Raw genomic sequence first — 11,997 nt, forward strand, 5'->3', positions numbered from 1 at the left:
TATGAATAAAGTAAATATTTGAGTGAAAATTGGGTGTTTACTGTGAGTCGTACTGTGCCGGAGGAGCTCCAGCCAGTTCCATTTTACAATATCCAAGCCCTAGTTGATTTCAGCCCTCCAGGCTTAGGCTCGGTTTCACCATCGCGCTATTGTTCCACCTTTCCCCATCTTTCCCCCCACCCCATCCCTATGATCGCAAATTATAACAAGATGAATGTCTTTTTTAAAAAATCCGTTTTATTGATAAGGACACATAAGTCTTTCAAAACAAAACGGAATTGAAATATATTCCCTATCCCTGCCCAGTAAACGATAATGAAACCAAACTCTTTTAGAGTCTGGTTATCTCTTTTTCAAGAAACTAATGGTCTTGTCCTAGGCAGGTAGCAAGCCTTTATGGGGCAGGGATGGAAGTCTCTGGGGCCTGCACCTAAGGGTTGCTATTCCAGAGCCAGAAATATACCCAAGAGCTGGGAGACAGTCCTGATTTTGTCCTTGATTTGCTGTGTGACCTTAAGCAAATTACTTTTTTTCCCCCAGGCCTCAGTTTCCCCTTCTGCAAACAGAATGAGAAGGGAATAAATGTTCTCAAGAGAACAATCAGTTCTGATATTCTGTGACTCCAGCCTAATTTCAATCTACCTCTTCCCTTTTGTATTGGAGGTAGGAGGGTATTGGAAGGATGGACTGGAAGAAGAACGTGGGTTTCCCACTGGAGGGGAAACTTGTGCAGGAGAGAGAAAAATCCAGAGAGATTGGCCTGTAACCTTGCCTTACCAGGAATAATGGGGCCCTGGATAGAAGCAGCCAGCTGTTGGAGGTGAAACGGTTCTGGGGGCAGTTGAGAGGCAGGGGTTGGAATAAGACTTTCACCCCTTCAAAGAAAGCAGAGGAAGACTTTAGAATCTATCTTTGACTCCAAAGATGAACTCTTCTCCCCACACCTCCCTCCAGCCCCTGCACCAAAACATCTTTCCTAATAAAAAGAGAGTTGGAAGATTGTTTTTTTTCTGAGAAGGCTTGTCTTTCCAAGTACAATGAAACGTAGTGGGAAGAGCACCAGGCCCCTATAGTAACTTTGCTGGATGGTTCTGGGTAAATCATTTTAGCTTCTGGACCTTAATTTACCCATTTGCAGTTTAAGGAGACTTGACTAGATCCTTTCCAAGGTCCCTTCCCATGATGACAGCTTGTGCCATTCACCTTTAACATTCTACTATTCAAGGAATATTGGTAGTAGTGGAGAGACAAGTTGGAAGAGACTCCAGGGCTAATGTTTAAGCTATTGCCTAAATCGATTCCCCTAATTCCAATAAACTCAAGTCTTTAATAAAAGCTCTCATTTACATAGCTGTTGCTGTTTGTACTCATTCTGGAAGAGAACCATGACATCAGGAAAGTTATGCCATGACATGCAAGTGAATTGTATTTAAGTGAGGGAGGACTGTGCAAGGTCGCCTGCCTCAGTTTCTCCTCCAGAGCCATCTGCGTCCAGTGACAAGCTATAAATCCAGACTTCTATCTTCACACTTAATGCTGTGGGAATCGTGCTGAATGTATTATGATTATTCCCATTTTACAGTTAAGATAACCGAGGCTCTGAGGGGTAAAACTACTTGCCCAAGGTCACACAGCAAATGGCAGAGCTGGACTGGAAATAAGGTCCTGCGAGTCCAAGACCAGATTTTTTTTCCACTGTGCTTTACACATCAGGGGGGTTTATATAATAAAAAGCTTGATGTTTGATGAATTGAATTGGATTGCATTTTTGCAAGAATTTGTATTCTGCTCATAGGGCGAGTCCACTCCGTAATTCAGAAACTGTCGGCATTTCGGGCGGGGCATTTGGGAGGGCGATATTATGATTTTTTAATAAAAGATTACTAGAAAAAAAAATACACCGTTGGAAGCATGCATAATACTCCATATACTGCGGGCTCAGGTGAGACAGTGCAGCAGCTGGGAGAATTGCGCAGGGCGCAGAAAGACTGGAAAGCACTAGCTCCTTTGGGGAAACGATAGAAAAGGAAGCGCTTCTCTGCTCCAGTCGGAAATTCTGAGCCCGACACATGTCTCCTGGCTCTCCCTTCCCATCACTCGCAGCCCTAGCTCCACTGTCTGGGAAGAGAGCCCTAGGCTGTTCTGGCTGGAAGGCCTCACGTGCTACATCCCAGGCCTCAGAGAGCTGCTTGGAAAACGGATTGTACAATGCGCTGGGCTTTCGGGGCCTGAACTCAGATCCTCCGACTCGGACAGGATAATTAGCGAGTTGAGGAAGTCACCGTCAGCCCCTGGAGACAAAGACCTTGTTTATTTCGTGCGTTAGTAGCCGGGACCATTGGAAGAACCGTGTTGTAAATCAAGGCAGCTGCTGCCTCCGGCTTCTAAGTCCGGGGTTTACTAGTTAAGTCGTCAAAGGGCTCGGATGCACAAAGCTCTGTGCCCGCCTTTCCCCGAGTGCCAGGCCCTGGACGACTCTTCTCTTCCCCAAGAGGGGACCTGGGACTTCAAGGCCACTGTGTGGGTAAAAGGGAAGAAAGTAGGGAAGCAGTAGGTGAGATCGGGTACCGGCCAAACCCAAACAGCCAGTGGGACAGTCCTGCCCCGGACAACACAGCGATAGTATTTATGTGGGAGAGCTGATGGGGACACACCAAAAGTGTCTGTGTGTGAAAGCTTGCATGCTTGTATTTGTGCTGTTTTCTGTGTTGTGTCCCAGTGTTCTGGGTATTTGGGTGTAGGCTGTTTAGATTTCTATACGCTTTTTGTGTAATATTGTTTGGATGTGTGTGAGAGTTATATGCATTATAGATGGCTGTTTTTATGCATTTATGTCTTACCGCGTGCGTTTATTCCTGGACACGCGTGCATTTCTGGTTGTGTAGATATAGCAATTGGTGTGTTCCTCCAATGTGTGTGAGATTTCCCCTAGGGCCCTATTCCGGATTGCCTGTGTGTGTTTTCCTGTGGTGTGATGATCGCGTGTGGTGTGTCGCATCTACGCGGGTATCGTGCTGTGTCTAGTGCCACGTTTTTGATGTGTTATGTTTCGATTTTGTTTTCAGCGTTGGTGTATGTGAGCTGTATGTCCACAGCTCCTTTCGGGTCCCGATCCTGTGTTGCTTGTGTGTGTCCCCTTTACATTCCCGGCCCGCTTCTGGAGGGTGGAGCGGGGTGGTGAGTTTGGCTCTCTTGGGTTGGGCTAAGGGTTGGGAGGGGGATTCCTGAAGAGGCCCCCAGATTGGGCACGGGTATCTGGGCCGGAGGACAGAACCCGCCCGGTGGCAGCAGCAGGAGCGTTTGTGTCAGTCTCCGAGGAACTGCTGGCCCTCCTGATTCCACCCCCACTTTCTCTCGATCTATTTATTGCACTTGAAACAATTTTCAAAGCGTTTAAAAACAGTTCCCATAGGGCCAAGGAGCTAGCGTAGGGGAGTACGGGATGGGAGTGAGGGGAGAGGCGGGGAGCGAGCCCGGAAGCCTGGGGTGGAGGGGGGCGAAGAGCAGAGAGGGTGTCTCAGACCAAGCCCGGCATCTGCGAGGGCCGCAGGAAGGGAAGAGAGGCAGCTGCGGCAGTCGGGAAGGCGGCCAACGGATAGCCGAGCGCTCCCGGGAAGCCCACGAGGGGCGGCGGGGGCGGCGCCGACGCGGGCGACAAAGGGAAAGCCAGGCCTCCTCCCGTGGCCGCTGAGTTCTCGTGGTAGAGGATGGGCACCCGGACCAGCCTTTGGGCCGACGGGGACAAACTCGCGGCCTCCAGGTCTGCAGCCAGTTGCCGCTTCCACTTATTCCTGCGGTTCTGGAACCAGATCTTCACCTGCGTCTCGGTGAGCTGCAGGGAGGCCGCCAGGCCCGCGCGCTCGGCGCTGCTCAGGTAGCGCTTCACGTCGAACGTGGATTCCAGCTGGAACACCTGGCTGCGGCTGAACACCGTGCGCGTTTTCTTCTTGCGCCCCGCAGCGCGAGGTTCGGCAGAGTCCGGCTCAGGCCTGTCCTCCTCTCCGCGTCCGCTGCCGCTGCCGCCGCCGCCGCCGCCGCCGCCGCTGCTGCTGCTGCAGGCCGACTCGTCAGGCTCACGATCTAGGCGCTCCGAAGACCCCGGGGCTCCGGACCGCCTCCTGCAGCCGCTCTCCGGCCTGCCAGCCTCCTCGCCGACCTCAGGGGAGTCCCGGTCACTGGCTGAGGAGGCAAAGAGGGACAACATTGTTTCTCCCAGCATCCAAGCGGGCTCATCCTACTCATTTCCTTTATTCTTCCAGGGGAAAGTGGGAGACACGCAAATATTCCCAGACACGCAAAAACACACTTTCAATTTGCTCCCCACGTTCAAGCAAACACACGGGGATGATCCACAAACGTCTGGGTTCGGCTCTCTTTACCCACTGGAATGGGGGGGGGGGGAAACCACCTCTTTCTCCCTCTTCAAACCCAGGATAAAGAATATTCAAACACAAGATGTCCACAGACATGCACTCTCGCGGACATTTAAATACTCCGTGATGTGTGTAAAAATAGTCACACGAACACAGGTAAGCACATGAAACAACATATGTGACGCATACTAAAATACTCACGTGCCAGTTGGCAGAAACGGTCTCTGTCTTGCTAAAATGGACAGTCACCGTGCCATAAGGAAATGCTGCCCGTTTCCACAGAATTTCTCAAACATTTTCAGTAACGTACGTATACATACAGACACACATAAACATCATCATCATCCGCTGACAACATTGTGCAACAGAAACTCGCATTGAAGTACACCTTAGCGTACAGAAAACCCTCATACATGGAATTTTCCTTTCCCGTGCCTCATGGAGGAAATCACTCCCTTCTAGGACACACATCCATACAATACGCACCTGCATACAGCATTTTAAGCATAAACATTCCATAATGACAACACCCCAGCCAGTAGATTCAAGAGCTTCGAAATAAACACACGGGCAGGAAGAAATACATTGAGAACCACGTGCACTAGACACTGATGGAAAAACCATCAGGGTGGGGAAAATCCAAAAGCTCTCATAGCGCATCCACACACGCACACCCCATGCATCCTCCCTCTCCATTTTCCCTTCTAGAGTTGTCACTCCTTTATTAATACCGCTTTCTTAGATTTAAATGCTTCTCTCTCCCCCATTGATTTGTACATTAGACTTAGCATTAATTACTACTCTGGGAGAGTGTGGATAAATCAGTCCTCCGGGGTCTGAAAAGAATAAACAAAACTCGGTGGGGGGTGGGGGTAGGTTGGGGTCACTGGGGAGGAAAAGTCCAGCTAATTGGGGGAGGGAAATATATACCGTAGACACTATACAGCGGATCCAGGTTACTGTAGCGTTTTTAATTGGGCTTGTTGCTTTAGGTGGGAGGCGGAATTAGCGTCAGGAGAAATTTTCTAGTGGAAAGAAAGATCTCAGGTTCTGTTCAGTCCCCATTATGGCCAAGGCATTTCACTTTTCTCTGTGCCCCAGTTTTGAAACCCAGTTAACCTCATAACTGACCTCGCGGGCCTATTTTGTACATGCTATGATCATTTCAGTTACGATTCTGAGTCTTCAGAATAGGAAAGCTGGTGATTTGAATTTTTTGTTGCCTCGGCCAAAGGGACTCACACACTAGATAGATATTTGGAGGGGCTCAGCGAGAAATGAGAAATGTTGTTGTAAGTCTAAGAAGGAAGAAGTGGATTGTCCATGAAGTGATAAGATTGTATCGAAGAGGCTGGGCCTGCGTCCATCACCCCAAATGGAAGGAATCCGGATTATAGAGCTCAAAATACAAAGCTAGAAAACACTTCCCTGGAGACTTTCTTTCAGCTGGAAGGCCCCACCTCAACATAAGCTAGCCTGTAAGGGGACTGGAGTAACAGTAGAAAAAAGTAATAGATACTTTTCAATAGAAGAAGCTTCCTAATTCGACTTAAGGAAGCCTTAGAGAGGTCAACTCCTTCATTTTACAAATTAGTAAACTGAGATCCAGAGAGTGAAAATGAAATAATAAATGGCAGATCTGAACTGGAACCCATGTCTTTTGACACAAAATCCAGTATTTTCCCCTACTACTATTATATAGAAGAGCTGGCTTGAAGTCACTTGAGAGGAAAGGAAGGAATGGAATAATTCCTCTCCTCTGGTGAGAGTGAATCCCTCTCTATGTTCCATGCATATATGTAGATTATGCCTACAGGTGGAGAGTTTTTTGTAGGTTTCAAAAGAAAGCACACCCAAGACATCTTCCATGAAGGGTGTGGTAGAAAGGCCACCAACTTGCAAGTCAAGATTCTATATGGGTTCTAGTCTAACCCCAAGTTCCCTTGGAAAAGTCATTATCTCTATATTTCAATTCCCATTGTGGAAAATGTCTCATGATCTCAAAAGGGCACTTCCAACTCTAAATTCTTAGAACGATTATTGTAAGATTCTTCCAGTTCAGATTCCTCATTTTCATTGTTCTAAAGTTCCTTTCAACTGACATTTCATGTTTGAATGTTCCTTCTTTCACTGTCATTCTGCATTCTATGTTTTAAGGTCTTTTCAGCCCCACAAATCTATAGTTCTAAATATTAAGATTGGATCCATAAGAAATTTGACCATTTCAAAAGAATGGAAGAAAACTACAGGTTTCAAAATCACTAGAAGAAGAAGGATCCATGTTTAAGGTAAAGAGCAATGCTTTGCACCCTTCTAATAGTGACAGTTTCTCTGTCCGGAGCAAGGTTTTGTCTACACTTGGGGAAAAACTCTCGGGTATTAGCTGTGAAGTGAAGGTCGACTCTCCTAGGCCAAATTCTCCATGAGTAGCTTCCCAGGGAAGTGTACCAAAAACCCACTGACTTCCGGGGAACCGCAGGCAGTTCTTCTGGGAAGGAGTCAGGTGGAGTTTAAGGATGAGGACACCTACACTCTTTACTGTCTCCCACTGGAGAGAACAAAGAGAGTAACAGAAGGATTAAGGGAGGAGGGTAAACAGAGGTAGCAGAGAAGAGAGACAGAGTTCAAGACTGGGCACAAAATTCTCTTTTCCTTTCCCTCCTTCAGATGGTCTGAACTTTAGACGATTAACTCCATCTTCTAGTTTCCGCGTCTTTCCGTTTTCTCCCTTTCCTCTAGCTCCACTCTCTCCTGTCTTTCTGTTCCCTTCTTTTCTGCTGTCTTTGTCTCCTCTCTTCTCACTCTTTTTTCTTCTTTTCTTTTCCCCTGTCAGTATTTCCATGCCTTCTTTGTCGTTTCTTTCTTCCCCCTACCCTCGATTCCCTTTCTCTCTTTACTGTTTCTACTCAGGAAACTTAGCAATGCAATGAATGGTCTCCGAGGGTCCCGATGGGACTTGCCCCGGCAATCAGGCAACAAGCCGGAGCTGTCAAAAACCCAAAAGACCCCTAAGGGTTGGGTTCGTCTGGACTGGACCGGATCACTTGAAATTCTGCTCCCTAAGGACAAGAGCAGCCTGCTCAGCTTGGGCCTGAGAATCACTTTGTCCTTCACTTTTCCTCTTCCCCACTCCCCATCCCCCGGCCTGCTCACTTTCCCAGCATTGTCTCCTGAGAGGCCTGGATCTCGACGCGGAAAACGGCCGCTAACCCTCCGCGACTCCCAAGCCCTGCTGCTGGGGACCGAGAACTTACTGTCTGGACTGTGACATCCGACGTAGCTGGCATGGGTGCGTCGGTACCACTGAGCCGGGCTCTCCGCAAGCGCGTAGCCATGCGCACCGAAGCCGTACGCCGGACCCGGGCAGCAGGCAGGAGGCGGTGGCAGGAGGCAGGGCCCGGGTCGGGCTCCGGTTCCAGCTCCAGCTCCAACTCCCAGTACGCCGCGCTCACGACCCTCCCGGGTCTCGGCTCCCGCCCGCAGCTGCCTCAGCCGCCTCCGCGCCTCCTCCTGGTCTTCCTCCCCCTCCTCTTCCTCTTCTTCTTCCTCGTCTTCGTCGTCCTCCTCCTCCTCGCCTCGGCTCGCCTCCTTGCCTTCTCCCCCCAGCAAGTTCTCGATGAAAAAGGAGGAGACACGGGCCGGCGTGGCGCTACCGGGCTCCGTCACCTCGTCCGGCATGATGTAGGCGGGCCGGGCTAGCGAGGGCTGCGGCTAAGCTCCTCGCTCTCTCGCTCCCTCTCTCTTGGCGCCTGCCAATGGCCAGGGGGGGAGGGGGGAGGGGAAGCGGGAGAAAAGAGAGGGCGGCGGATTGAGCCCTTCAGAGACCTAGAAGGCCGGGGGGCCCGGCAGCTCTAGCCGCCTCGTGGCTCTTCGGGGGCGGAGGGCTGCGCTCTGAGAGCCGATTCCCCTCTTGAGCACTCATTGCAGCTCTCAGCTCTTGGCCATCATTTCCTGCAACTGGAAGAGATGGGTGGGGGTGGGAGGCCGCAGGGACTGGGGTGGGGGGAAGAGAAGGTGGGGGAGATGGAAGGAGGGAGGAGGGAGATTGGGGAATGGGGGGGGGGACGCGAGGGGGGCGGTGGCGCAAACGGATAAGAGATCTCGGAGGCGTCGAAATCTGCGCACGAAACAATAGTAATGTAATAAAAGTGTCAGGAGGCCCCCAACGCCCCGGGAGTCGCCGATTGGCCGGGCACGATGTCAAATGGCAATAACGGGGCGCCGGGCCAGAGCGGGTAGCGGCCTGGCGACACGGTCAGTGTAAGCAAGGGGGCCCGGGAGGGTGCGCACAACCGCTGCCGCTGCCGGGGCCTCTGGGCCGCCTCGTCACTCGCCAGCTTTTTATTTGGGTCAATTAGAGAGCGAGTCCAAAAGAGGAAAAGGCGGCAGCGGACCAGCACCCATTCCATTCCAATTTATTCCATTCCCGGGCTCCGGGTAGCCAAGGGAAGGAGAACGGATAAGCTTGCGTGTGTTGGAGAGGAAGGACTGAGGGGTTGCTGGACGCTCATTGGCTCAAGGGGACCCGAGGGGATGCCCCATCTGGCCAATCACCTCCCGATAGGACCACTAATTACCGTGCTATCCTTTCTTCTACTGAGCAGAGTGGCACTAATACTAACATTGCAAGAGGATTGTTCAGGAAAAAAAGAATATTTATAATAGGAGCTCACGTTTCCGAGCCCTATACACACATTATCTTATTATCGCATTATCTCAGCAAGGATGTGGATCCGCGATCGAGGGAATGTTAGGCAGACTTCAGAAACAAGAATTATCAGAACCAAGCTAGTGACCTGGGCAGGGTGGGGGTGGGGAGATTCGTATGCAACGTTTATTCATTTCATTGACTGAAAATCCTAGCCTCTTACACAGAACCTCAAACATCACCTGGTACACTCTCTCGAAATTACCTGACACAGATCCTGGGTGTATACACACACACACATGTCATGCTGCGTGTGTTTATATTCGTGTAATACATACGTACATATTACATACATGGATATATACATGTTTATATCTAGGCATGTATTGCGTATCTCTCTATCCTTTCCATCCTACAGTAATTATAAAATGCTTAGTTACTTATTGGTAGCCGGATGCAGCGAGTGTCAGAATACGGCTTCTGGTCGCAAATTCTCTCGGATGGTGGTAGGCAAGTCATTTCATCTCCACAGGCCTCGATTTCTTTCTTTTTGAAACGAAGGAAACTGACTGGATGATTTATTTCCTTTCCATCTCTGACATTAGATTACACTATCCCATTCTCAGGGTTGTTATTGTTGTTTCTAAAAGATATTATCGAATTCAACAGAGAAATGTTTATACGCTGAGGCCCATTACTAGATAACTTTAATCATCTGGTCGGATTTTGTCCTTACTATGTAGAATACACTTTAACGTTAGACTTGGAAGTGACATGAGAACCTAGAATGCTTAAGATAAAAAAAAAAAAGACTTTAGTGATACAAGCCCCTCTTCATAAACATTTCACATCGTAGGTCTGTAATGAATTTTTTTGTGAGCCAATAAATACTTACTGAAGAAAAGAAGGAGAAAAAGGAGAAAAGGGGAGAAGGGAATGAAAAAAGAAAGAAGGAGAAGATGAAGGATAATTGGGAAGAAGGGAAAGGGAAAGGGGAGATCTGGATCCTCTAATGTTGATCTCACTAGCTTTGGCTGGGGGAAGGGCGTAAACGAGACAGAGGCATCGGAAACAAGGCTGGATACAAGCCTGTATCTTCGGCTAACAGTATCCGCCCCTACTGTAACATGGGATAGTGGTATTTTTTCGGGTTCTTGTTTGTTTTACTAGATTAAGGCAACCTATAGCCTTATTGCTATTTCATCAACAACTCCGGTGCCTTCCTTTTAATCCTTTCTCCTTTCTTTCAAACTCAGACTCTCCACCATTCAGAAAACACAGAAATTGGAATATTTTCAGTTTAGTAAATAACTATTAACTCGCCACTTGCAAGGCCCTGCACTGTGTTCACTATGGTCCCTTTTTGATGTAAAAAGAAAACAGGACTCCATCGCCTGCTAATAGGGTACAGTTCCCGCAGTGGTGGGTGTATAACAGCTGGCTGGAGTGGGCAGTTATTCTAGGGCGTGAATGAGAGTGGGGGAACTAGATGAACCATTAATTTCCTTTCAAGCATGAGAATCCAATGGTATTGTGACCCAGGAGAATATTCTGCTATTCTCACATTGTCCTTGGTTAATCTAGCTCCCTTTTCTCTCACTGCTCCCCCGACCCCCCCCCCCAACAACACCTTCTCGACCTCCCAATCTGCCTTCATCCCTTGAGCCATAGTTCTCCAGGGGAGCCCTTCCAGGAGATTAGCGGATTCTTAGTCTGGTGGAGGCGAAGCTAAGCGCTCTACGCAAAAAGCGTACGCATCCTGAGTCCTGATGAATTCGTCACTTGGACACAGTCGCTTCCCGGTGTCCCGGAGGAATCGTCACTGGGGAATGTGCTCGAGACTCAACTGAAAGCACCCTAGGGGCCAGGCCAGGATGAGGGATGAGTGGAGGGAGGCCCAGCAGAGAGAAACAGGAGGAAGATGTGGGGAAGGGATCATAGCGCTCCCGTTCCTCCCCCTGGCAGCGCTCGCCCCGTGCCTCCGACGGAGCCTGCGTTGCGCCGGAGTCCGAGTCGCAGTTAGAGAGGAAGTCGCTCCCAGAGCCAGAGACTCTCAGTTCTTGCCTCGAGGAACTCTGCAGCAGCGCTCTGGTCCAGTCCAAATTCCAAAGGCCCGCCATTCATTTCGTTTGATGGCTCCAGTTGTGGAGAATGAGTTCCAATTTCTGTGGTGGTCCTGTCTGCACTGAGGGCACCACACAACCTCAGGGCTCTTTGGGCATCTGCAGGAAAGAAGGGACCGAGGATGCTCGGAAGTCAATTCTCTCTGCCGCCGTTGGGATTCAGGTCCTTAGGGTTTCCGCTTCAGGAAAAGACTGCAAGCATTCACTTCAGGTAAGCTAGAGGCAAGTCACACCCACATGGTCATGGGAAATTTTGGCGTATTTTTGGCTTGTTTTATTTTGTCTTCCAGAGGAGCCACCAACGTTTTGTTTACTCGGGATAGAGACATAATGAGTTCACGAGCTTTAATAAAAAAGATGTACCTGACTGTCGATTATCATCATTCCCTTAATTTCTAAGATTATAGAAAGAGAAGATATGAAAGGGAACTTGGAATATAGAATGCTAGCGTTAAAAAGGATTTAAAATACAAATTAGATTGGAGAGTCCAAAGAGATGTTACACGTTAAAATGACTTCCTCATTTTATGGTAGAGGAGTGAGTCTCAGAGAGATGGGAAATTACTTTCCTTAGTAAACACGGCTATTTTTCCCACTATGGAGCCAGGACACGAACCAAAGATTCTTGAATGTCAGTACAATTCTTAGTTTGGGGGTTGTACTCTTCCGTCCCTTTACAGGTGGAAAATAAGAGTTGGGCACTTTTCATGGAAATATTTTAACCCCCTTTTTTTTTTAACCTTCCTGCATCTGGCCCAAGTTTCCAGCATATAGAAGAACTCTATTTCCCAAATATTTCATGATACACAATGACTGTGCATGTGGGCAATTTAAAAAGAAGAGAAAAAAAAAA

The 11,997-nt window shown here is 48.9% G+C and overlaps 1 protein-coding gene across 1 annotated transcript; it reads right to left on the reverse strand.

The window, feature by feature from the left end:
• Window positions 1-231: 231 nt before the first annotated feature.
• LOC141546754 (homeobox protein HMX1-like) lies at window positions 232-8,364 on the reverse strand. The gene is made up of 2 exons (XM_074274795.1): window positions 7,628-8,364; window positions 232-4,179 (listed from the first exon to the last, which is right to left on the reverse strand). The coding sequence occupies exons 1-2, from the start codon at window positions 8,049-8,051 to the stop codon at window positions 3,518-3,520; spliced, it is 1,086 nt and encodes a 361-aa protein (XP_074130896.1). The 5' UTR covers window positions 8,052-8,364; the 3' UTR covers window positions 232-3,517.
• Between the last annotated feature and the right edge of the window lie 3,633 nt (window positions 8,365-11,997).

This window comes from Sminthopsis crassicaudata, chromosome 6, assembly GCF_048593235.1.
Source record: "Sminthopsis crassicaudata isolate SCR6 chromosome 6, ASM4859323v1, whole genome shotgun sequence".
In the NCBI taxonomy this organism is placed as follows: domain Eukaryota; kingdom Metazoa; phylum Chordata; class Mammalia; order Dasyuromorphia; family Dasyuridae; genus Sminthopsis; species Sminthopsis crassicaudata.

Bases quoted from the DNA above. Each gene is read 5' to 3' on its own strand.
- LOC141546754 (XM_074274795.1), bottom strand. From the start codon at position 8,051: ATGCCGGACGAGGTGACGGAGCCCGGTAGCGCCACGCCGGCCCGTGTC. The intron at 4,180-7,627 runs GTAAGTTCTCGG...TTGCCTCCTCAG, and splicing joins CGGATGTCACAGTCCAGACA to CCAGTGACCGGGACTCCCCT.